Source organism: Lampetra fluviatilis, chromosome 23, assembly GCF_964198595.1.
Source record: "Lampetra fluviatilis chromosome 23, kcLamFluv1.1, whole genome shotgun sequence".
NCBI lineage: Eukaryota > Metazoa > Chordata > Hyperoartia > Petromyzontiformes > Petromyzontidae > Lampetra > Lampetra fluviatilis.
The window spans coordinates 1,177,291-1,204,214 of NC_136297.1; the positions used below are offsets into that span (position 1 = coordinate 1,177,291).

The 26,924-nt window shown below is 50.8% G+C and overlaps 1 protein-coding gene across 4 annotated transcripts in view; it reads left to right on the forward strand.

The window, feature by feature from the left end:
• Positions 1-10,962: 10,962 nt before the first annotated feature.
• LOC144940599 (KH domain-containing, RNA-binding, signal transduction-associated protein 2-like) overlaps positions 10,963-26,924 on the forward strand; it is a 60,239-nt gene continuing 44,277 nt past the window's right edge. For all 4 annotated transcript variants that reach the window (XM_078866827.1, XM_078866828.1, XM_078866829.1 and 1 more), the window contains exon 1: positions 10,963-11,375. In XM_078866827.1, coding sequence (XP_078722953.1) covers positions 11,246-11,375 — 130 coding nt within the window. In that variant the 5' untranslated portion in view covers positions 10,963-11,245. The remainder of the gene's footprint in view (positions 11,376-26,924) is intronic.

The window sequence follows — 26,924 nt, forward strand, 5'->3', positions numbered from 1 at the left end:
GCCGTGACGCGGCGAGGGCGAATCACAGCCCGGCGGAGCGATACCCGAAGCGCAGCGCCCGCTGGAATAGCGGTGACGTCCTCGTCAGCAGAGCCGTGACGTGCTCGATCCACTGCTGGAGGGAGTTGACTCGTCGGGTGTGGGGATTCTTAGGGGCCGTCCATAAATGACGTCACGCACCTGGGGGGGGGGGTCAGACATTTGTGACGATGGGGGGGGGGTGTTTGAGAAATGTGACGTCACATTAAAATGCGCAACTTTAAATGAATATAGACAACACGTTCTACTTAATTAAATAGACTTTTTAATAAATGTTTTCTCCTACAACATCAGAGTGCAGCGCCACATTAAATACGCACTACAATGACAATAGTCTAAAGCGATTTGAAGCATGTTGTATATTTGGGGGGGGGGGGGGGGACAGAGCTTTGTGACGTCATATTTGAGGGAGGGGGGGTCTGACTTTTGTGATGCCGTGTGACGAAGTGGGGGGGGGGTCAAAAATCGTCCAAAATCGCGTGACGTCATTTATGGACGGCCCCTTATTCATAAAAGGGGGGGGGAGTCTATGGCGAGATTAAAGCCCCAACATTGACAATTGGAGTACGACGTTTCGCTGGTGATTACAGCCAGCTTCATCAGGCGGCTTGCCAGAATTGCCCATTGGGGATGCCAAACTGCTGCTCGCCATCACCCCACGATGCCGGCTGAAGTACTCACAGACACGTCTTGCACGTTTTGTTCACGCGACAAAACCCCGACTCATTGGTGGCGTCGGGTGGTGGGTGGGTTAACGACACGTGAATATTTTACTGGTAGGAAGCACCTGGTTCCACCAGCACACAGGGGATTATTGTGTCCGTCCGTCCGTCGTGCATCCAAAAATGGGAGAGGTGGGGCTGGGTGGAGAGGGTGGGAAGGGGCTGGGTGGGGAGGGGAGGGTGGGGCTGGGTGGGGAGGGGCTGGTCACCCCGTGGTGCCCTGATATAACTCAACGTTTAACCTGTCACGCCGGCTTGTGCCCGCCCTCACAGTCGGCCATATTTGCGGAATACACCACGCCGCCGTTGACCCTGGCCATTGACCGAACAACCCAACGTTCCTACCAACTCCCTCCGCAGGAATGTGTTCTGCGATCTAATCCAAAGAACTTTAATCGTGAATAATATTGGGCGCGAAAGCCGAGTTACCACTCGGTACATGGGGATTCTGAGTTTTGTCAGGAATTGGCTCGTCAGATAGAGTCTCCCAACTTACACACACCGGCTCTCAAAACACTACAAATTAGGGAGATGATAATTATTCGAGTGTACCTCACTGATAAATATAGCCGACCAATCGGAACGGTGTGTGGAATGTAAAACGATCCACCAATCACCTGAACTGATAGTTGTCAAACTCTTATCAGTGCCCTACCGTATTACAGATCAATTCAGACCTTATTGGTCACCCCGTGTCCCTTATAAATCTCAACATTCATTCTACAAAGTCCCATCACGAGGGAGAAACACAAACACATAGACATTTTTGTGCCCGTATTGAAACGGCTCTACGCCGTATGGACCTGAAAACTCAATTTCCCTGTACAAGAAGAATACGGGGCAACCCGTGATGGGTTGACAGCGATGTGAACTGATTTCCATCGGTCCATCTCCTCGGTTCGACATCCTCTCGGGCGAGTTCCTCTCCCCCCTTTATTGTTGTTGTTGGTGGACATCTGTGGGGGGGGGGGGGGGGGGAAGAGCTTAGTAGCTTTTCGGATTCCTCCAGGACGATTGCAGACTCTGATTGGCTTGCTGAATTCTTACCTCCAGGCGCGGCAGCTGAAAGTCGAAACGATGATTTAAAGTTAAATAAATGCCTCCCCACCTCTGTCCGACAAGTGTATCGGCCAGCAGGTCGCGGGCTGTGGGGTAAAATGTGGGTTCGCCCACCTCTCCCTACCAACGTTTACAGCTTCACGATTTCGGTTTATTTTACAGCCAATCGGTTCTCAAAGACACAGGTCGAGTTTGTGATGTGTCCTGGCAGGCCAGTTTCAACGCGTGGCAGTCACGTCCTAGCGCACCCACTAGAGGTCGCTGTCGCCGTGCTTTCATACACCGCACGTGCTTATTGTTGTTTGGAGCGCAAAAATAATGAGGAGGTCGAAACCGGTTCAGATGTTTCTCAATTAAACGATTGCTGCTGTTGTTGCTGCTGCGTCGGATTTGGGCTGGAAAGCCAATCGGCTGCTGCTCATGGTCTCGTAAAATCGCCTTCTTATCTGCAGGGACCCACAGCGGGTCTCTGTGATTGTTTATTCAATGAGGGTGGTGGTGGCCGTTGTGGTTTTGATGGTTCATAATCCTAAGCCATGGTCACTCCACTGCTGGATGAACGCCCACTCCCCAAGTCGCCACCGCCACCATTCATTTGAAGGTTATATTTTTTTTTAAACAGGGATTGTCTCATGAGCAAGAGTGCAAGTGAAGCGAATTTTGTTTACGCGGGCGAGAACTCCGGCAGCTCCGATTAGCACGGTTGGCGGCGTACGGTGCGAAAAAGTTCAACGTACATACAAGAGACCAGGACAAGAGTCTAGTTTGCAAGAGAGTGACCTGGCTCACCAAAATGATGAAGGCACAAACAGAAGAAAATTAAAGTATGGTACAGCACACATGATTACGTCGTGATTTTTATTTTATTTTTATTTTACTTTTATTAATTTTAATTTTTTACCTACGTAACTTTACCGAAAAAACCTAAGAATATGAATCCTTGCAGTCACGAAAGCTTCAAATCTAGAATTACTTGTAAAAAGGTTTCAGTTTTGTTGCCAGAAAAAAAGGGGAAACCCCTTATTATATTTTGGTACTGGCAAAGGAGGTCTAATGATATGCTACAGCAATGAGGTAAACAGCAATCAGAACAAATATAACAAAAACACTCGCATGGGTAATTGAAAATAATGGCGACCACAAAGATGATAGGGAGCGTTGCACACGTACATACGTCGAACTTCTTTCGCACCGTACGTAGCCAGCCGTGCTAATCGAGATGGTGATGTAAAAGGGCATCGCTCCCAGTGGCTTTGTGATATCAGAAGGAAGGGCGTTCCAGACGTCCGCAGAAGCGCCGCATCTGAAAGCGCTGTGCGATGTGGTGACCATCATCTTTGTTCGATGGCTTAGCCAAAAGCCGCTGCTGCTGCGAGGATGATCGGAGTTCGCGTGATGGTCGTCTGTGCTCTTTGACACACTTAATGGCACACCTGGCGTTAGGCTGTGTGCCTATGTGTGTGTCTCTGTGTGTCTCTGTGTGAGTCTCTCTCTGCGTATGTGTCTGTCTGTGTGTCTATGTTGTGTGTCTCTGTGTGTGTCTCTCTCTGTATGTCTCTGTGTGAGATACTCTCTCTGCTTGTGTGTCTGTCTGTGTGTCTATGTTGTGTGTCTTTCTCTGTGTGTCTCTCTGTGTGTCTGTGTGTGTCTCTCTCTGTGTGTCTCTGTGAGTCTCTCTCTGCTTGTGTGTCTGTCTGTGTGTCTATGTTGTGTGTTTTTCTCTGTGTGTCTGTGTGTGTCTCTGTGTGTCTCTCTCTGTGTGTCTCTGTGTGAGTCTCTCTCTGCTTGTGTGTCTGTCTGTGTGTCTATGTTGTGTGTCTTTCTCTGTGTGTCTCTGTGTCTCTGTGCGTGTTTCTCTCTGTTTGTCTCTGTGTGAGTCTCTCTCTGCTTGTGTGTCTGTGTGTGTCTCCGTGTCTATGTTTTGTCTCTCTCTCAAATTTAGCAATCTTTGGAAGAACTTAATCAACCAGGTGGGGTGTTGACTGTTGTGTTGGCCGACTCTCTGTGTTGTATTGCATTATATTTCCAAGTTTACTATGTTTGTTTTATCATTCATTTGTACCTGATGATGGTTGCTTGTGTCACAATCGAAGCGTCGTATTCTATTATTATTTAATTTATTTCTCCGTGAATTTACCGAAAGAACCAAAGAGTAATTCCTGCAGTTACGAAAGCTTCGAATGTAGTCTGGCGTTCGGCTCTTACAACCAGTCTGGCAGGAACCCCTGCGAACCCGCACGGCGAGGCGAGGCCCTCATCCAGGAGCGGAGTGACACGCGTCTTTTACAAATACCCTCCACGATGTGCCCCGAGCCTGTGGGCGCAACCGTTGCCGCAAGACGAGAACAATGACATGTACCCATTCATATGCCAATTGCATCACTATAAAACTAGAAATATTTATATTCGTGCCATTTAATTATCGTCAGGCTCCAACGGGTAAATACCAGTCGCTAACTTCTATCCACCCATCTTCTTTGGCCTCTCTCTGTGTGCGCTATGAAGAAGGGCCTTTGTCCGAAACGTCGCCAATTATATGTTCCCTCCTGTTAGGGATACACGGTGTAATTGCCACGGAACGTGTTGGTTGAGTTTGTTGTTGTTGTTTTGAACTGCTTGTGCACCGCTGCCAATAGCAGCAGCAGCATCACGAGTTGGTGACATGTCAAATCGTGGTTGATGTTGACGTTGGTTACCAGTTATATCACTTGTTACGTCACATTATTGATGTTGATTGACAGCAGGGCAGTTGGTGTCATTGGGAAACAAATAACTCAAAAACCTCTATTGTGGAAAATAGAAAATCCCACAAATCCTTAAACAATCCCACGGATTTAATCAGCGTTTAACACATAGCAGGATTTCGCGACCAATGTTTTCCATAAGAGGTTTTGTTTTGGGTTGGATCGCCTAAATATAAATGCGTCGTTAAACCTGCCACACCACCCGACACAGAGAATTCATAAAGTTTGTGACGAAAAACAAAACATCTACAATTGTAGATGCTGTAGTGGGTATACCATCCAACACATAGGCGTGCTGAACAAGTAACTAATTTGCACGTTTTGTTTACGTCAGAAACTTTACTAATTGGCTTTGTCGGGTGGTGGCGGGTTTTACGACACATTTATATTTACGCGGTCTAACCCAAAAAACCCTATTGTATGGATACAGAAATCCGTATATACTCAAAACCCGCAATCGGTAAATTCGCGGTTGGCAAAGGATTCCTGTGCGTGGTGCGGTGTGTAAACGTCGCCACTCGGGAGACAAAGACGGCCGGGCGTGCCCCCCCCCCCCCCACCCCCTTCGTGTGCCGTACCGGCCTTCACGTACACAAATACGCTAATTACAAACAGGACCCTGCGGGGTGGGCTGGTAGGAATAATACTTAGTACCGGTACAGGGATATCGTCCGGGTATAGAGGAGTTAAAGAAAAAATTACTGTATTCTAGTGTAACGTTAATTAAAAGTGTTTGTTTTGACAAGAAACGCTGTGAGATTTAAAGACTCGTAGTCTTTCATTTCCAAACGATCAATTTGTTGAGTCCTGGGAATAGTTCCAATAAATATCTGGTGAGATAATTGCGATTGTATCCCGGTGCCCATCAATAGCTCTGAGCACCGTGCTGATTGGCCCGTGGGGTGCTCCCCTTCCGGGAGGAGCGATGCGCGCCAGAGGCTCCGAGTCCCCGCCTCTACCCCGCCCATTAGCAACGCGCCCTGCTTAAGTGGTGAGGGCGGCGTGTGGTGATCGTGGTGATCGTGGGTGGACGCCGCTGTGTCGACTGTCCCCCGTCTTCAACTACTTGGGGGCGAAGTGGTCGTTTGCAGACTTCACGGCGACCGACTTCAGCGAGGAGGCGCTTTTATCTCAGCGACGCCATCAAATCGACGACGCCGTGACGACAAAACGCAGCGATTTTCGCGGGAGCCGACGACTTGGTGACGCGCAGTTGACAGCCCCCCCCCAACACCCCCCAACACCACCCTCAACACCACCCCTCCCACCAGCCCTCACCACCCCCCCACCAACCCCCACCACCACCCAACCCCACCGCCACCACCCCACCACCCCCCACCACCACCTTCTGCACTAGGTCTCGCGAAGCCTTCTCTGCAGTAGGCCTCGCGATACCTTCTCTGCAGTAGGCCTCGCGAAGCCTGCCGCACTAGGCCTCGCGAAGCCTGTTGCACTAGGCCTCGCGAAGCCTTCTGCACTAGGCCTCGTGAAGCCTTCTGCACTAGGCCTCGCGAAGCCTTCTCTGCACTAGGCCTCGCGAAGCCTTCTCTGCAGTAGGCCTTGCGAAGCCTTCCCTGCAGTAGGCCTCGCGAAGCCTTCTCTGCAGTAGGCCTCGCGATGCCTTTTCTGCAGTAGGCCTCGCAAAGCCTTCTCTGCAGTAGACCTAGCGAAGCCTTCTGCACTAGGCCTCGCGAAGCCTTCTCTGCAGTAGGCCTCGCGAAGCCTTCCCTGCAGTAGGCCTCGCGAAGCCTTCTCTGCAGTAGGCCTCGCGATGCCTTTTCTGCAGTAGGCCTCGCAAATAAGGCGATTAAATGTATCTCGTGTCTGTGTTAATATAAATGTATCTTATTCTTTGGTTCTTTCGGTTAAGTCACGTCTAAAAATAAAATAATTAATTAAAATAATAGCGATGTTTCGATTGCAACACAAGCAATCATCATCAGGCATAAAAGAAATAGCAATAAAAATCTAACTAGAAAACTATAGACAGACATAAGCAGACAGACATCACAAGGACACACAGAGAGAGGACACATATCGGCACAGAGAGAGGGGTCGTTTCTGTGACGGTCCCTTAAATATAGAGAGGGGGGGCGGGGACGGAGAGAGGGAGGGGGCAGAGAAAATTAGCATATCAATGAGTGTACGGCAACGTGTTGCTGCTGTGCAAGTAAGATGACGACGTGGCACGGCACACAAGCTTGAAATTAGGAGAAAGGCACACTAAAATTAAATAACCTCGCAAAATATCGAAATGTGATGTAATACAACACAGAGAGTCGGTCAACACACAATTAACGCATAGCCTGGTTGATTACGTATTTCAAAGATTGCTAAGTTAGAATTTAAGTGTGAACATTCCAAAAGAGAGGACACAGGCAGAGAGAACAAATAGCAAGAGAGAGAAAAAAGATAAGCTTAAAACTTCCCCGTAGAAGTGGTTCAATCTTAATTTGGAGCTTTCGTGACTGCAGGAATTATTCTTTGGTTCTTTCGGTTAAGTCACGTCTAAAAATAAAATAATACTATTATTTTAATTTATTATTTTATTTTTAGACGTGACTTAACCGAAAGAACCAAAGAATAATTCCTGCAGTCACGAAAGCTCCAAATTAAGATTGAACCACTTCTACGGGGAAGTTTTAAGCTTATCTTTTTTCTCTCTCTGGCTATTTGTTCTCTCTGCCTGTGTCCTCTCTTTTGGAATGTTCACACTTAAATTCTAACTTAGCAATCTTTGAAATACGTAATCAACCAGGCTATGCGTTAATTGTGTGTTGACCGACCCTCTGTGTTGTATTACATCACATTTCGATATTTTGCGAGGTTATTTAATTTTAGTGTGCCTTTCTCCTAATTTCAAGCTTGTGTGCCGTGCCACGTCGTCATCTTACTTGCGCAGCAGCAACACGTTGCCGTACACTCATTGATATGCTAATTTTCTCTGCCCCCTCCCTCTCTCCGTCCCCGCCCCCCCCCTCTCTATATTTAAGGGACCGTCACAGAAACGACCCCTCTCTCTGTGCCGATATGTGTCCTCTCTCTGTGTGTCCTTGTGATGTCTGTCTGCTTATGTCTGTCTATAGTTTTCTTGTTAGATTTTTAATGCTATTTCTTTTATGCCTGATGATGATTGCTTGTGTTGCAATCGAAACGTCGCTATTATTTTAATTTATTATTTTATTTTTAGACGTGACTTAACCGAAAGAACCAAAGAATAATTCCTGCAGTCACGAAAGCTCCAAATTAAGATTGATAAATGTATCTTGTCTCTGTGTTTAAAAAACGTGCTGCGTTTCAGTAAAGTAAATTTGAAGCGAAATTTAAAGTTTGGCCGTGAGGCGCCACCCCCCACCACCACCTTCTGCACTAGGCCTCGCGAAGCCTCCCGCACTAGGCCTCGCGAAGCCTGCCGCACTAGGCCTCGCGAAGCCTGCCGCACTAGGCCTCGCGAAGCCTCCTGCAGTAGGCCTCGCGAAGCCTTCTGCACTAGGCCTCGCGAAGCCTTCTCTGCAGTAGGCCTCGCGAAGCCTTCTCTGCAGTAGGCGTCGCGATACCTTCTCTGCAGTAGGCCTCGCGAAGCCTGCCGCACTAGGCCTCGCGAAGCCTTCTCTGCACTAGGCCTCGCGAAGCCTTCTCTGCAGTAGGCCTCGCGAAGCCTTCCCTGCAGTAGGCCTCGCGAAGCCTTCTCTGCAGTAGGCCTCGCGATGCCTTTTCTGCAGTAGGCCTCGCAAAGCCTTCTCTGCAGTAGACCTAGCGAAGCCTTCTGCACTAGGCCTCGCGAAGCCTTCTCTGCAGTAGGCCTCGCGAAGCCTTCCTGCAGTAGGCCTCGCGAAGCCTTCTCTGCAGTAGGCCTCGTGATGCCTTTTCTGCAGTAGGCCTCGCAAAGCCTTCTCTGCAGTAGACCTAGCGAAGCCTTCTGCACTAGGCCTCGCGAAGCCTTCTCTGCAGTAGGCCTCGCGAAGCCTTCCCTGCAGTAGGCCTCGCGAAGCCTTCTCTGCAGTAGGCCTCGCGATGCCTTTTCTGCAGTAGGCCTCGCAAATAAGGCGATTAAATGTATCTCGTGTCTGTGTTAATATAAATGTATCTTGTCTCTGTGTTTAAAAAACGTGCTGCGTTTCAGTAAAGTAAATTTGAAGCGAAATTTAAAGTTTCGCCGTGAGGCGCCACCCCCCACCACCACCTTCTGCACTAGGCCTCGCGAAGCCTCCCGCACTAGGCCTTGCGAAGCCTGCCGCACTAGGCCTCGCGAAGCCTGCCGCACTAGGCCTCGCGAAGCCTCCTGCAGTAGGCCTCGCGAAGCCTTCTGCACTAGGCCTCGCGAAGCCTTCTCTGCAGTAGGCCTCGCGAAGCCTTCTCTGCAGTAGGCGTCGCGATACCTTCTCTGCAGTAGGCCTCGCGAAGCCTGCCGCACTAGGCCTCGCGAAGCCTTCTCTGCACTAGGCCTCGCGAAGCCTTCTCTGCAGTAGGCCTCGCGAAGCCTTCCCTGCAGTAGGCCTCGCGAAGCCTTCTCTGCAGTAGGCCTCGCGATGCCTTTTCTGCAGTAGGCCTCGCAATGCCTTCTCTGCAGTAGACCTAGCGAAGCCTTCTGCACTAGGCCTCGCGAAGCCTTCTCTGCAGTAGGCCTCGCGAAGCCTTCCTGCAGTAGGCCTCGCGAAGCCTTCTCTGCAGTAGGCCTCGCGATGCCTTTTCTGCAGTAGGCCTCGCAAATAAGGCGATTAAATGTATCTCGTGTCTGTGTTAATATAAATGTATCTTGTCTCTGTGTAAAAAAAACGTGCTGCGTTTCAGTAAAGTAAATTTGAAGCGAAATTTAAAGTTTCGCCGTGAGGCGCCGGAAGCGACGGCCATCTTGTTTAGTTCACAGATCGCAGGGGGAGCGGGCGGCCATCTTGTCGGACAGACGGACAGACGGATGGACGGACGGACGGACACATTAATCTATTGGTGGTCTGGTCCACTTCGTTCCTACCAGTATTAATTAGCGTTACAAAGGGCCTTGATTGTGACTCCGCCCCTGGCGAGCCATAGCCCCGCCCTCTAACTCTAGCCCCGCCCCTCGGCACTGGCCTTGCCCTCTAACTCTAGCCCCGCCCCCTTAGTCGTTGGCCCCGCCAACGACTAAGGGGTTCTAGATTTGAAGTTTCACATTCACCTCGGCACGCGCTGCGTTCAAGCTGGTGAGGGGTGAGTAGGTGAGTGAGTGAGGGGTGAGTAGGTGAGTGAGTGACGGGTGAGTAGGTGGGTGAGTGAGTGAGGGGTGAGTAGGTGGGTGAGTGAGTAGGTGAGTGAGTGGTGAGTAGGTGAGTGAGTGGTGAGTAGGTGAGTAAGTGAGGGGTGAGTAGGTGAGTGAGTGAGGGGTGAGTAGGTGAGTGAGGGGTGAGTAGGTGAGTGAGTGAGTGAGGGGTGAGTGAGTGAGGGGTGAGTGAGTGAGTGAGTGGTGAGTGAGTGAGGGGTGAGTAGGTGAGTGAGTGAGTGAGTCGGTGAGTGTCAGCGGCTCCATAGTTAGCGAGGCGAGTTGGGGGCCATCCTAGTTTAATAGGAACGCAAAAATCCGTCAAAACGTGACCCCCCCCCCCATACGCAAGCGTAGCATTTGGTTCTAGATTTGAAGTTTTCGTGACTGAAAGGATTCATACTCTTTGGTTTTTTCGGTAAAGTCACGTAGGTAAAAACTTTTTTAAAATAAAATAAATAAAATCACGACGTTTCGGGCGCAACACATGCGTCCTTCTTCAGGTGGGGACAACGTAGCGAAAGCACCCCGCTTAAGTGCGTCTCAGAGGTGACTGTGACGAGTCATTATATAGTCGCGGGGGGGGGGGCATGGTGAGTGTGGGGGGGAGTTGTAACCCCGAGCAACGATTGGAGTTCAACTGAGGCTTTGTAATGCAGATGGTGGAAGTAGATAAGCCGCCTTTTGTGATGCTGCCGGGTAAATTAGTAACGCACATTTCAGTTTGACCCCCCCCCCCCCCCGGGACTATATAATGACTCGTCACAGACACCTCTGAGACACACTTAAGCGGTCGTGCTTTCGCTAAGTTGTCCCCACCTGAAGAAGGACGCTTGTGTTGCGCCCGAAACGTCGTGATTTAATCTATTTTTTTTTATGAACGCATTTGGGTGAAACCCCCCTCCCCCCTCCATGCGTGCGTACTAAATGGATGGCCCCTAATCTCGCGTTGTCCGTCTTTCGTTATATTTGTTTTCATTTCAAAAATTCAAATTCGTGACGTTTTTTTCTTGGTGGTGGGGGAATCGCGCCGCAAGGGGGCGGGGGTGGTTTATTTTCTCTCTCTTCTCGCGGCGTGAGCCCAAGTCGGCGGTGACGCGGCCCGGCGGAGGGGGAGGGGTGGGGGGTAGTCGCGGAGTGATACCGAGCGGGAGCTGCTAGAGGCAGCAGCAGTCAGCTTCAGCAGCAGCAGCAGCGATCGCAATCGGCAGGCTGTGGTGTTGTTATCGCTGCCCTTGTTGTTTTATTTTGGTTTTATAAAGGGATACCACCACCGAGAACCAGGGAGAAGCAGCAGGGGGAGAAGCAAGGAGCTGCAGCAGCAGCTGGAGTAGGGAGAAGCACCGCTGCCCTCCTGCGCCCCGTGCTGCCCCTGAGAGAAGGAGAGGGGCAGCCCCCGCACCTCCAGCCTCGGAGAGAGAGAGAGAGAGGAACTGTCCGCAGCCATGGAGGGCAGCAGCAGCAGCAGTCGGAGCCAGGAGGAGGAGAAGGCGCGCGGCTACGTCCACGAGCTGGAGACGGAGCGGGACAAGCTGGGCAGCAGCCAGGGGCTGTACAAGCGCCTCATCCAGGAAGGTGCTGCCCGCTCGCATGCTGCCCTGACACACTCACCACTACTCACCACTCACTACTCACACGCTGTCCTGACACACTGCCCACTACTCACCACCACTCACCTGCTGTCCTGACACACTCACCACTACTCACCACTCACTACTCACACGCTGCCCTTACACACTGCCCACCACTCACCACCACAACTCACACGCTGCCCTGACACACTCACCACTACTCACCACCACTCACCTACTGCCCTGACACACTGCCCACTCCTAACCACCACCACTCACGTGCTGCCCTGACACACTGCCCACTCACCACCACTCACTACTCACACGCTGCCCTTACACACTGCCCACTCCTCACCACCACAACTCACCTGCTGCCCTGACTGCCCACTACTCACCACCACTCACCACCACTCACGTGCTGCCCTGACACTGCCCTGACACTGCCCACTACTCACCACCACCACTCACCTGCTGCTCTTCTTACACAGTGCCGTACGCACTTGCGCAGCAGGGTTCTCTCTCTCTCTGTCTTTGCGCCGTGTACTCTTTATTCAGACGTCTGTGTGTACAGTATTTATACACAATTCATGGTGATTTTCGTGTTCAAAATTATTGCGACTGCAGCTGCTCGAGTCCATGAGCCCAGAAGATGTATCACGAGTCGATACCACCTACAAGTGGCACAGCTGAAGGCTCTTCCGATTTATCTGCGTGGCCAATATCCCTGAATGATGTGATTTATTAGTTTGGGTTTCAACATAAAGGTGTTGCTACGTCAGTGTAGTTGTTTTGAGGTTAGATAGTAGATATAAATGTGTCGTTAAACCCACCACCACCCGACACAGCCAATTAGTCAGATTTTATTCACGTAAACAGAACGTGAACAGAACGTGGCCATTCGTTACTAGTTCAGCACACTGACGTGTTGGAGAGCAAATCGAGTACTCGGATTGTAACCCAACACAACTATATTATGGATGATGTTGTTCGCGAAAGCCTACGTGTTAAACTGCTACCTGAGGTTGAACATCTCTCGCTTGCTCTTGGCACATTTGGTGATGGGTGTTATGAAAGGGGGGGAGTCGTGGCGCAGTGGTTAGCGCACTGACACATCGGTGGCGAGAGATGTCCGAACTGCTGCTACCACGGTTCTCTAAACCTTCACTGCAGCCTTGCACCCATTTGGTTCTCAATCGATAATAAAATGTGTAATGTTAGTAACTGCATAGGTTTTGATTTAAAGCTTTCGTGACTGAAAGCTTTAGGGAAATAATAAAATAATAATATATAACAATACAAAATTTTCTTGCTGTGGATTTCACACCTGATGACGATTGCTTGTGTTGCAGTCGAAACGTCGTGATCATTTTTATTGTTTAATATTTTTATAATTGTATTATTTCCCTTCTACGTGACTTTACCGAAAGAACCAAGAATATATAACTGCATAAGTGTGATGAAACCAAGGAGTTGTACCCTGGGATGCACGCACGCCGCTGACGGTGCTTGCGAGATGCCCTTTCTGAGTGGGTCGCGAGGCATGGCCAGGTTATTTTAAGAAGGTAATCATCGAAAACACAAATTAATCATGGAGCACGTAAGTCACACAACTACTTTGTTTCATCACACCCACGTAGTTGTTAACATTCTACATTTTTGTATCGATGAGAACCAAGGGTAGTGCAATGCTACAGTAAAGGTTAAGCGAGCCATGGTTATAGTGACACACTTAATACCGGCGTGTCAACAATTACGATGCGGTGTCTGTGTGCGTGCACGCAAAGTTGTGTGCATTGTACAGTCGTAATAGATAGGTTTTCCTGAAATGAGCGAGGCGATTTACGACTGGGGATTGTGAATGTTGGAGACGATGGGAGGGAGGGAGTGCCACGGGTGGAGCGGTGAGAAGGGAGAAACGGGAGATGGGGAAGTGAGGTGAGCTGCAGTGTGGTGAGGGAGTGGGTGGGTGAGTGAGCGGCTGGGTGGGTGAGTGAGTGTGTGGTGAGTGTGTTGCTGTGACCGCCAGTGTGGTGAATGAGTGGGTGAGTGTGTGAGTGAGCGGCTGCGTGGGAGAGTGAGTTGGTGAGTGAGTTGTTGTGTGGGAGAGTGAGTGGGTGAGTGAGTTGTGACCACCAGTGTGTTGAATGAGTGTGCGAGTGAGCGGCTGGGTGGGAGATTGAGTGGGTGAGTGAGTTGTTGTGACCGCCAGTGTGGTGAATGAGTGGGTGAGTGTTGTTGTGACTTGCAGTGTGAGGTCTCAACATGCGTGGAGGAATGAGTAAGTGGAGTTCACGGGAACACTAACCAGGCTAGTAGAGTAGCAGTGGCAGGAGATTGATGCATTTGGGAGGCTGCATACTACGCATATCCTGTCATGAGTGAACATTCGTTGCGTGTGCGTGCGTGCGCGCGAGCAAGCCTACGGGCTCGGTGTAGTGTGACGCACGGCTGTGATCTTAAAGAGAGCATTGGACGTGGAACTGTATTAAAAATCCACGTGGCGTGTGTCTGTCTGTGTGTGTGCACTCGGCACGCAGAGAATTAACAATGCTAACATTATAACCGTCTTCGATGATGTTTTTCCGTCGTTTTTTCTAATCCGGAATTTGTCCCGAATTGATGAGCCCACGTTTTGTTGCTGGCCGCGTGGCGTATTGAGCATCAGGGCCGGTGCCCAACGACCGCGATAGAAACGAGAAAGATCCCCCGTATGGCCCTAACAGACTGTTGGGGTGCTGTTCGTGAGCACCTACCAAGGCCACACAAGGGGGTGGTGGGTGGCCAGCACTACGCCCGGCCGCCTTTGTTTCCCGAGTGGCGATGTTTACACACACCGCGACCAGGTCCTCATTTGAGGCTGAGTGGACCTCGGGGAGGCCCAGGACCGGTTCAGATAATGGTCACCGGTGTTGGTGGCCGTGAGCGGGAATTGAACTCGGGTCGCCGGGTTCGTAGCGCAGCACTAACCACGACACTACCGATCCCCCCGTGATAGAAAACACAAACACACACACGTTCACTTGCCTCTTCAGCTTAGAATGTGGCCTGAACAGAAATGTAAACAGAAAAACTTGCATTTCTTCCTCAAACCAAACCTGGCATGCTGCTAACATTGCGTTTGAAGTGTTAGATTCAGAATCTTTAGTCATACCGGAGGAATCCGATGAGCTATAAAGCTCTTCTTCAACAGATGTCTAGTCGAGACTCACTTCTTACACGCGAGTTTTTCAGGTTGTTCCCACGTATGCGGTGTTTGTGGGCCTTCTTTTCCATCAAGAAGAAGCTCCCAGTGAAATGTTGGACATCCGCGTGCCGAACAACAAAAACAACCAACACCTACCTAGTCCAGTGTGGTGTAACGCAGTTGTGTTCGTAGAGTTTTGTCTCGAACTCGATCCCCCCACGTCGCCGCACAGCGTGAACAGACTGATGGGGCAAGTGCTGTTAGCGAGTAGCACCTATGAAGGCCGGCATGTCACACGAGGGGCTTGGTGGTCAGCACCACGTCCGGCCGCCTTTGTCTCCCCAGTGGTGATGTTTACCCACCACACCGAAAACTCACTTGAGGCTGAGTCGACCTCGGCCGTACGCCCAATGGATTGTGTAAAAAGAATACCCTTCGATTTGTCATATGTGGAGACGAAAAATATGGCAAGAAGGCAATATTAATGTTTTTGTTGTCGTAATTCGCACCTTCGACAAAGTCGCCCGGAACACACTCGCCCACCAGTTCTCCTCGACTCTCACAAGCTAAGCAGGGAAACAACAATACATGTTGAGCCTGTGCTTGGACCAGCTCCAATCGCCTCCTGTAACAAACAAACTAGGTTCTATAGGCTGCGGCGGGGCCTACGTCTATCATTGGAGAGCAGTGTGGCAAAAGTGCACCGTTGTACTGCACTGCACTATGTTCCAGCCTTCAACGACCCGCACCGACCGGCGTGGTGAAGTATGGTCATGTGGCCTTCGCATTCCACGTGGTGTTGGGAGTCCGTCATCCAGAATGGCATTGACAAAAAGTCGTCTGTACAAGTGATGTTGGTAGGTCTAGCCCTTTGTGAGCATGGTTATAATTTTGGTTGTTTAGCACGAGCATCAAGATGTGGGGGTAAAGAGATTATAAAGCGGCAGCGGTGTCCACAATCGGAATCGGGATCTTTATTTCGATGGCAGGAGGAATCCGATGAGCTGCTTTTTTCACGGACATCCCAGTGTGGGGAGGACGGCGGGTCAACGGGTTAACAACAAACACCTTGCCATGTGCGCTGCGGGCAGCGAGAGCTCCATCGACTCCTCCGATGTGTTTTGTAAATATCCTCTTCATTTGTGCCCACGCGTCACACAAAGCCGTCCCGACCGCTTTGTGTGACGACCAAAGATCACAAACCCCAGTGGAGCCGAACCACGGGCTGCTGCGGCGGCATGCTTTGGCAACCCGCGTTGGCACTTTGAAAGGGCTTGTGGCCAGCAAGCTTCACGCCTTGCCGCCTTTGTCTCCCCAGTGCTTTTGTTTTGACACGCACACACTGCACCAGGTAGTGATGTGAGGTTGAGTCGACCTGGCGGAGACCCAGAAACGGCGCATACCTATGACACCGCCGATGTTATCCATCATAACATTGTTAAGCAATCGCTGAGGTAACCACTGCACTCACGAACGCCACCGTGGCATCCCATCCACTCTAACCCACGACCTCCTGTATACCAGGTGAGGGAGTTAACATCTCACCACCGTGGCGCCCCATCCACTCTCTCCCAATGACCTCTTTATGTAAGTTATACTTTATTTACCTCCGTTTCAACTCTAGCAGCCGGTGTTATTGCAGTGTGGTTACCAACCCACGCGGGCCATTCAAACACCCCCGTCGTACAAAGACAACAAACACGCGTTGTGAAGAAAGGGTGTAATTCTAAAGTGGAGAATAGAATAAAGGGAATTGTAGAAAGACGGAAGTGGTTAGGTTGGTATTCAGCAAGGCGAGATGCCTGTTTGCTGTTCTACAGAATTCAAATTAAGGCGAATTCATTCAGGTTCGTTGGATTAATTCTACCCTGAGTAACTTTGCCTGGCCGTTTACCCGCCATGACGTGTATGTGTGTGGGGATCGTTGAAACCAAAAAAAATTCATCGTCGAGCGAACGGCTGAAAAGTGCGCAAGGAAGCATGGAGAGAAGCACGTTTGGGGATCACGTCGAGGGACAGAGAGAGGAGAGAGAGAGAGGGGGGGAGAGAGGGGGAGAGAGAGGGGGAGAGAGAGGGGGAGAGAGAGGGGGAGAGAGAGGGGGAGAGAGAGGGGGAGAGAGAGGGGGAGAGAGAGGGGGAGAGAGAGGGGGAGAGAGAGGGGGAGAGAGAGGGGGAGAGAGAGGGGGAGAGAGAGGGGGAGAGAGAGCGGGGAGAGAGAGCGGGGAGAGAGAGCGAGGAGAGGGAGAGAGGAACGGGAGTGGATCGGAGAACACAATCGGCTGCGATCGCTGCCACTTGATAAATTCAGAGTGGGCGAGGGCCGGACGCATCGCGCGACAAGGGCCGACGGTGGACAATGGTCACGGGTGATTGGAGAGTGACGGCCCGAGGGACCGGAACGCGTCCGAGGGGGGAGATGGAACTCTCGCTGTAAACCGATGACTAACACCTTGCGCGTCTCGGACGATGATAAATGGCCCGAGAGGGAGGAGGGTAAGTCAAGCGCTTGCTTTTGGAGTCCGTGAACCGTGAACACAACTCGAGATTGTTTTGGTACTTAACGGAGAAGAAATTAGCAGTTTAGCCTCGAGCAAACTAGGAGCCGTGCTGAGTGAGAAGTCAGATTACAGCAATTGATGCTGTAATTACCGCTGGAAGCTTTTGGCGGGCCATCGTACAAAGACGGACACTGCATCGTGCGGCGCTTTCAGATGCGCTGCTTCTGCGGCCGTCTGGAACGCTCTTCCTTCCGATATTAGGAAGCCAATGGAGCTACACACTTTTAACTCGTCTATATTGATAACTAATTTTATTCGAACTGCTTTTAGTGTTTAGTTTGTTGTCCTTCCCCCGCACCTGCGATTAGCACGGTTGGCTACGCACGGTGCGAAAGACGTTCAACGTACGTACACACGCACGGGTTGTCATTGAAGCTCTGGCGTTACAGGTCGTTGAGGGCCCTAACCTGGCCACAAAGCCAGCCAGCTCGCTCGATCGCGTGCCCGGTGGTGGCTGTGAGTCTGCTATAACACGTGAGATGTGTACGCAGGCCTGAATAAAGACCGGGGCGCCGTGGGTAGCATCTAGCAGTATCCAGCATCATCCCAATATATTGTGCGATGATGATGCTACGCCGAGATGCAGTTTCTGTTGGCTCGATTGCGTTATATCTATTTCACATCCGCGTTATGAAGAAACATGCGTTTCCTACCACATAATTCAAAATGGGGGTAATCCAAAAATATAACCATTTTCGTCAATCTCTGCCAAAAATAAACGATCGACCGATCAATGTGCTTGCTCAGTGATAACACTTTCCTGCTCCCGTCAGAAGACTTGGCCTACTAAGTGGATGATAGCAGAGCCATGCCAATCAACATCAATCAAACTCTGCCCCACTGTTGTACAGATATTGCAACTACTGTACTGTAGAGGCGATCACGTGGATTTCAGATTAACCGGAACAACATATTTGTCCGGTTCAAGCATGGTACGACTTGTAATGAACATTTCCAAGAATAACAATGTATCGCTGTTTTAGATTATTAATTTGGGCTCAAGGGAACATCAACGAGCTATTCACTTATTTTAAAATCTCTGTGTGCGCGGTTAATCTGCAAATCGGATAAACCGCACGCGGATAATCGAGAGTGCCGTACATTCATCACTGTGATGTGTTTTCCGGAATGCAAGTCAGGCCACGAGGTGGGGCGGAGGGAGCGGTTTGGGCTGGGGGGGTTGATCGTGACCTCTGTTATATCCACGGCCTACGACTTGCCAATCCATTCGCCATCCTCGCGCGTTCCTCCGAGACCCGCCGGGGTGTGGCAATGTTACATGTCCCGTCGGTCGCTCGCTCGGAATGGCAAACCAATTAGCCCAGCAAATTGAATTAAAGAATAACATTCGTACAGCTAAAGCCACCTTTACTGAAGGCATGCCAGCACTTGCTAATGTGTATAGGTGCTACTACGTATGGTGCCTATATATATTCACACGTAGTGAGTTACATGCATAACAAGGCATGCATTGGAGTGGTGTCCATGAGACCGGCGATTAATGGGAAGTGAAGGCCTAAGAGCAGTTGGTGGGATACTGCCGGAAAAGATCTATGGGTCTCTGTGCGAGTCTGTGGATCTCTGCAAGTGGTGGCGAGATGTTAACTACCTCACCTGGTATACAGGAGGTCGTGGGTTTGATTGCGACTGATGCCTGCTTTATATTTCGAGTTTGCATGTTCTCCCCGTGGTTGTTTGGATTTATAATCAACGTGCGTTTAGAATATTGTAGCTGCTATACATTTCCCCACGATAGGCCACTTAGTTGAGCTATCATTTATGGCTAGGTCGCTTCTGAAAAAGTTCTCAGCAGGCCTTACCTGGTAAAATAAAAAATAATAGAAGTTTTTGGGTCTCTGTGTTAGTCTACGGGTCTCTGCATGAGTCTAAGGGTCTCTGTGAGAGTCTAAGAGTCTCTGTGAGAGTCTATGCGTCTCTGTGTGAGGCTATGAGTCTCTGAGAGTCTGTGGGTTTCTGTATTAGTTGATGGATCTCTGCAAGTGTTTGGGTCTCTGCGTGAGTGTAAGAGACCAGATGGTGGAATGAAACTGTCAGGGCAAACCTTGGAGGATCTGGCGGTGGGTGAGACGCGTTGGTAGTGAGGTGTGGTGGTGGTGTGGTGCTGGTGGTGGCGGTGGTTGTTGTGGATGTGGCATCACTGGCTTGGCCCACGGTGACGTCTCCAGTTCATGAGTGAGAGTTGGTCAATCCTTCTTTCCTTTGTATGGCTGAGTGTATCGCCGTGATGTCTGCGTCGTATTTGTGGATAGGGCATTGCGTCGTTATACGTTGTTACGGTCCGTTCTGGACCATCACAGTCGCAGACTACTACTGGAGATTCTTTTATTTTCCATTTGCACATCCGCATCCACTGCTGCTGCCACAGTTTGTGCAGTGGATACGGTTTAGGGTGGACCGTGAGCAGCTTCGTGGAAGATCAAACCCCAGGGGATCTTCCGTGTCGGGTCTTTTACAACAAGGCAGTGTTTGTTTGTTAGTTCTTTCAAACTCCATTCAGCCACAATGTGGCGTCGGCAAAGCTGCAACTACGAACGACGCGCTCGTCTGTTGTAAGCCGCCGCCTGGCACGGTGTGGACTCTGCGTCTTTGTTTGTAATTAAACAGAGGCTGTCGCGTGCATTATTGATGCAACTCGACGCGCAACGCAACACCACGTTGTGTTCGTGCACCCCCCCCTCCCCCCGTTCGAGGATATGAAGATAACGTAAAAGAAACTCTGTGATTGAGTAAATGCGAGGAATAATAAGATATCGCATCACCAGCTTATGTGTTTAAGTGTCATAAGCAGGTGCAGACCGTGGTGTACTTTGTCTTTCAGTATTACGACTATCCGTGTTCAACCCACTGTTGGTGCATCCGCCAGTCATCTCAGTCAGATAACCCACGGCACTTGGGGTCTGTTCCGTGACCTCTTGCCGGCAGTGAGCCTTCAACACTTGACGTGTACCCAAAGTGCACCTAGCCTGGCACAAGCGCCGTGGTGACGTTGCTGCTGCTGCTGTTGTACGGGCGGGCCACGTTTCCCGTCCTCGCGAGGCGACGTCGGCGCTCGGAGCTCCGCGGATGTTTGCCCAGAGTCTGGTCGCGTCACGCGTCGTGGTCACCGCCACTTGTAGCTGTCGCTCACCCGGGGAGGCACGCCACGGCGGTGACGGTGGCGCCACAGTGCCTCCAGCTCTGGCCCCTTGTTCCTCCGGCTCTCGCCTTCCGTTCCTCCCGCTCCCGTTCACCCAGTGAGCCGTGCGGTTGACAGCCCTTTTATTGCTGGTTAAGGGCCTACCTTCGCCGTGTGAGACTGTGTGGGCTATATTTGACCATACTTCACCACACTGGTCAGTAGGTGTTGGGGAAGGTGGTGAGCGTAAGCCGCGTGGGCCTTCCGAAGTCCAGAAGAGCAGCGCTGGTGGACAGCAGCGATTCAACAACAACAATAGCAACCACAGGTTTCGAGTTTTTAAGTGAACTCTGGCAACTTGGCGTGCATGTGACTTCACCCATGCAAGCGCTGTCCAGGCTGAACCGCCGCTTAGCTTCCGGGATCCGATAACATTAGCCGGCATCCCGGGTGCTGCGTTCGTTCGTTACCGCTCGATGCAGTTGCGACGGTTACATGCCCCTCGGTCGAGGATGCTGGCATGAGCTTTGGAGAGTAGGCCTCTATCCAACAGTGGCTTGATCGTGGCTGATTGTTGATTGTGATACTGCTTTTCCCCCTTGATGTGGGTCCATTATTATCCCCTGCTAAGAATGGGCAGTGAATGGGGAGTCCAGGTGGTGCGTCTGCACGTGTAGTGCGTCTTCCGGTCGTCTCAGTCGGTCAACCCATGGCACCTGGGTCTGTCTCGTAACCTCCTGCCAGCGAGCTTTCCGCACCATCCTACAGTAGGATGTGGAGCTGAGTTGACCTGCCAAAGACAATGTCAACGTCGGCCTCTGTGGAGGAGGCTCGTGAAGCACGCTGCTACTGGGCAGTTGGAGGCAGTCACCCTCCAACAACAGCCAAGGGCAGAGCAACAACGCTCACAGGAACAAGCGGAGCGCCGGGCGGATAAAATGCAGAGTTGAGAGAGTGGGGAGCACAGTTGGTGCTTCTGCCGGTCGTCTCAGACAATCAACCCACAGCACCTGGGTCTGTCCCGTGACGTCCTACCAGCAACGAGCCTTCCACACATCACGTGATGGCCTCAGATGTGCACCCGGCCTGGCACAGGCTCCACGGTGACGTCACCGCCGCTTGTACAGAGAATAACTTAGAATAATCACAATACAGGTTTTTGGGTTAGATCGTGTAAGTATAAATGTGTCGTAACCCTCCACCACCCGAGACAGCCAGGAGTGACTAATTGGCGCGTTTTCTTTACGTGACAAACTTTCCTGGCTGTGTCGGGTGGTGGTGGGTTATGACGCATTTATACTCAACGTGAACTAACCCAGAAACCTTGATTGTGAATAATATTGATCGCGAAAGCCGCCTACTACGTGTTACATTTAGAATGGGAAAGTCTTTTAAACCTTGATGCCGCATGACCCTTGTTTGGCGATGAGCCCGCCGTTTTAATTTTAGTTTCGAGACGTGCGTACTCTCACTCCGAGCGTGTCGAGGAAGTAACAGTGCTGCTGCGTACACGTGTCGTGCGTGTGGTTTTTTGCATGCGTGGGTGTTTTTTTGCAAAACCGTGATACGAGGGAGCAGCAGCAGCAGAAATTCATAAATGATGCTCCCTCACCTGTCACAGCGGTCACAGGAATAACTGGTTCTTTGACATTTTTTTTGACCCGAGCAAGGACTGCTGCTGCCCCCCCCACCTCTGCCACCCGCCCACTGCCGCGGGCCCTTGCCCGTGGATCTTCTCACCTGTTTTTTAAATCGCCGACGCTATTGCCACAACATTCACGAGCGCTGCTGTGTGAGCAGAATGCCAGGGGAATTATACGTCTACGGGAGGGGAATTAGACGTCTATGGGAGCGAGCAGCATTCCAGACGGGTAACAGTTTTGCCGCTTGCTTTCTTGTTTGGGGAGGTGGCCCCAGCGGTGGCCCCAGCGGTGGCCCAGCGGTGGCCCAGCGGTGGCCCAGCGGTGGCCCAACACTCGCCACTCGTTGGGATTGGTTCGCGCTTCGAGTCCCGGGGGGCCGCCCTCGTTAACCCTGGCATCGGAGAATCCCGTAACAAAGGGGACGATCCCGTGACACAGCATCGTCACGAGTTCGGCCCGCCGCTGCATGCTACTGGCTGCTGTCGCGGCCCAAATTTCCGCCAAATGTCCTCAATTGGTAGTGACACACAGCAGCCATCAGGCCCCTCTCCTGCGAACGCTTGAAAAGGTCTTGAGATCCCGCTGAGGCTTTCCTGGATTAAACAAGCAGATGAACTGTCACAACAATGACAGCAATAACAATAATTATGTATATTTCAAGTGCGTTGAGCTAGATATTCTCTAGAGCGTTGCTAGGCAACGAAAGTCCCTCTCCTTCCCTACCCCGTCGCCACTCCCCCGTTGCTCTCTTATTGCCGCCTCCGTGTGTGTCCGTGTGTGTACGTGTGTGCACGTGTGTCTGTGGGAAGCGGTGGCGTAGCGGTTTGCGATGTGCTGTGTTATGTACCTGGTCAGCCGAGTTCGATTCCCGCTCACGGCCGACACCAGTAACAATTATCTGAACCGGTCCTGGGCCTCCCTTAGGTCGATTCAGCCTCAAATGAGTACCTGGTGCAGTGTGTAAAGCATCGCCACTAGGGAGACAAAGGCGGGCAGGCAGGCGGGCGTGGTGCTGCCCATTCACCCCCTCGTGTGCTGAGGAGAGAAACCTATACTACCCCAACCAAAAAGACCTCAACGACTTGATCAGAGATCTTGGTCTCACCAAGTCCAATGCCAAGCTTTTGATGTGGAACTTGTTGGATGAAAGTGTGCAATTCGGAGATCAGAGGAAGCGTCACCAACCTTTTTGCAGCTTCTTCACCCGTCAAGATGGGCTCTGCTTCTGCCACAATGTGACCAGTCTGTTCGAGGCAATCGGTATCGCCTGTAACCAGAACGAGCGGTACCTCTTCATTGACAGCTCATCCAGGTGCCTCAAAGCCGTGCTGCTCCATCATGGTAACAAGTACCTGTCTCTTCCCCTGGCTCACTCGGTGCACCTCAAAGAGGATTACAACAGCATCAAGACCTTGCTGGATGCCTTGAAGTATGAGTACGGCTGGGAGGTTATCGTAGACTTCAAAATGGTGCCATTCCTGATGGGTCTCCAAGGTGGTTTCACCAAGTTTCCCTGCTATCTTTGCCTTTGGGACAGCAGGGACACCAAGGTGCACTACCTCAAGCAGGACTGGCCACAGCGGACCGAGTTCTCTGTGGGGAGGAACAACGTCAAGTGGGAGCCACTGGTGGACCCCTGGAAGGTGCTGATGCCACCACTGCACATCAAATTGGGCCTTATGAAACAATTTGTCAGGGCTGTAGATAAGGAGTCAGCAGCCTTCAAGTACCTTCAAGACTTCTTCCCTAAGCTGTCTGAGGCAAAGGTCAAAGCCGGTGTCTTCGTCGGACCACAGATAAATAAGATCCTGGAGTGCAATTAATTCCCCAAGAAGCTCACTAGTAAGGAGAAAGTGCCTTGGAACAACTTTGTCCCAGTGGTTCGTAGCTTCCGGGGCAATCATAAGGTCGAAAACTGTGTGGAGCTGGTTGAGACTTTGGTGAAGAACTACGGCACAATGTGCTGTAGGATGTCCCTCAAAGTCCATATACTTGATGCTCATCTTGATAAATTCAAGGAGAACATGGGAGTGTACTCGGAGGAGCAAGGCTAGCGCTTCCACCAGGATTTACTTGACTTTTAACGCCGCTACCAAGGACAGTATAACGAGAACATGATGGGAGGCTACATTTTGGGGCTGATTCGTGAAAGTGATTTACATTATAATCGTAAATCTCGAAAAACTACTCGCTTCTAAATCTTTTGTAGTAATTTTTTTATTATTTTAGTATAAATATATGTTAATTTAGATTCATGTTTTTTTTTCTGACTTTGTGAACGAAAAGACACAAATTCACCCGTTTTCTCATTGAAAATGGGTAGAATTCAAAATATCACTGTCCTGGTCACAAAAGCAAAGTTTGTGGGGAATAATAGCCAGTTTCTATACTTTTTAGGCATAGGCAATTAGGAAATAACACTTACTACCCAGGAACAAAAATTGTGTTACTTCGTGTAATCGCTAACAGCACTTGCCCCAACAGTCTGTGTAGGCTATACGGGGGATCTTTGTCTTTTGTGTACGTTGAACCTCTTTTGCAGCGTATGTATCCAACCGCGCCAATCGGAGGTTCCTGCCAAGTTTGTGATTTGTGACTTTTTATCCTTACCCGTGTGGTATCGATAGTTCAATGTCAACTTGCTGTTTCATTGAGGGAATACTACTGCTGTGTTGTCGTTGTCTGGCTGTAGTCTGGGACTGTTCTTGTTGTTGTTTTGCTGTATTGCTCAACTGGTAACGAATTGGCCGTGTCGGGGGGTGGTGGCGGGTTTAATGACACATTTATAGTTATGCTATCTAACCCAAAAACAACCTTTATTATGGATAATATTGGTCGCGAAAGCCTGACCTACTACTAAACTGCCTTGCCCTAGCTGTCATTTAGTGTTGAAAATTCTGACTTATTTACTTAGTTTTTATTTATTTATGTATATTTAGTGATTTGCTTACCTTTTCTCTCTATTTTTGCACTCCTATAATTTTGTTGTTGTCGTTTTTGTTGTTGTTGTCGTTTGTTGTCGTAACTTTGACCCCGAGCCCCCAGACTGGACATCTGTGAATCAGAGCTTCATGGCTCATCGGATACCTGCTCCTGCAAGTCTAAATAAAGATTATAATTGTCGTGGTTAGTGGGGGAGGCTATATTGTTGCTGCAGCTGCTGCATATCTCATCTTAACGTAAATTACATAGCGCCTTAACCATGCCATACATCCGAAATACAATGGGGATTATCGCTGCCGGCTCACCTGACAGGTACTCACTTCCCTTTGGTTTCTGTTGGCCGGATGTCACTTCAATCGCTACTCCTTCCTCATTCAAGGCACCACTCCCCTAACTGGGAGCGAGCCGAGTGGGAATTTCACCGGTTTCTCAAGTGGGCACAACCCCCCCCTCCTTGCCGGTGTTTCGTCGATTAGCCCACTACACCTCGGGGCGGCTCGGCGGCAGAGCCAGCGTCCTGGAACTACCCCCTTGATCCGCCGCTCAACTCAGCCCTGGCCTCCCTTACTGCCGGCTTGGCTCTGCCACCGCTCACTCCGCTTCAGCCGGATCCAACAGGATGCCGCTTCTGCCTGCCTGCCAACAACTTCTTCCTTCGATGCCGAGCAGCCTCCAGCGCTCTCCGGAGTGGTTGTCCTGCGAAGCTCCTGCAGCCGACCTCAACTGGTAGACTCCAGCCTCTCCATGCATCCCGCTGGCTCTCAAGGATGACAGACTGGTGTTTCCTGAGCGTCTGCTTATGTGCTGCCTCTATCCTCTCCTCCCAGGGTACTGTGATCTCGACGAGGACCACCTGATTGGTTCCTCTGGACCAGAGGATGATGTCCAGTCTGAGGCTTGTTGCCGGCTATCGCTTCTGGGAATCGAAGCTTCTTCCGGAGGTCTGCCAGGATCTCCCAGTCACCTGTAGCAAGGGTCCCTTTGCTCTGTGTTCCCCTCACTGCGCTCTCTCCTCACCTGAGGAAGTGGATTAAACAGGGGCCCTTGGTTAGTTGTCTTGGCTTTCTCCTTGCTTGCTCCAGTCCCGTGGCTCGCTGAGTCATTATTTGGTCATGTCGCCACCTGAACATATAATGAGAACATGAAGAGGGAATAGCAGCGTTGGTGGTTATGAGGGGGAGATAAGGCGGTCGTGGGGTGACCTAGGGAACAATAAGTGAGTTTTGAGTGAGGAGCTGAAACTTGTGACTGCTTAATGTGGAGGGGGAAGTTTGTTCCAGTGCAGAGAGCGACAGCGTGGATTGAGTGCAATGAAGAAGAACAGAGAGAGACAGCAAAGATTGAGAGCCTAGAGGGCGAGAAGGCGACACAGAAAGATAGAGTGGCAAGATATTGAGTAATTTGCCAGTACATTTTCGGTATTGGGGCTGTAATTTGGCCAATACCGGTCACAACGTGGGTAAGGGTTTTTTTTCTTTTAAGTTACGGGAGGAAAACTGAAGAACCCAGAGGAAAACCCACGCAGAACAAGGAGGGGGGAGAGAGAGAGAACTTAGATACTCCACAGAGTAGGCGCCCACGTCGGGAATCGAACCCAGGGTCTTCTCGCTTTGAGGCACCGGATGTCACAACTGCTCCAACCACCACCATCACTCTCGCACCCTTTGCCCCCACGGTGCTCTGCACTGAGCCTCAGCATTGGACAATCCCCAAAGGGGGGTGGGGGGAGGGGTTGGCAGACTGCAGTTTAGAAACTGAGAGGTTCTGAGCATCCCCCTGGCATGGGTAGACAATGTTATTCTTGTGAATGAGACAATCTTATTCTTGTCAATGAGACAATGGGTTTCTTGCCAATGAGACAATGGGTTTCTTGTCAATGAGACAATGGGTTTCGTCTTCGCGCTTGGTCTCGTGCGGCCCGTCGGACGCTCTTCGGTGAGCGGAGTTGTCGTCGTCGCTTCTCCGCAGGCCGCCTGCGGAAGGCACGGGCGCGCGACAACGTGTTCCCCCGCGCTCCGTGAAAATGTTTTTGGTGAAATCCTCGCCCCCGCCGCTTGCCTCCCCATTCGCCGGTTAAACACGCCGTGAA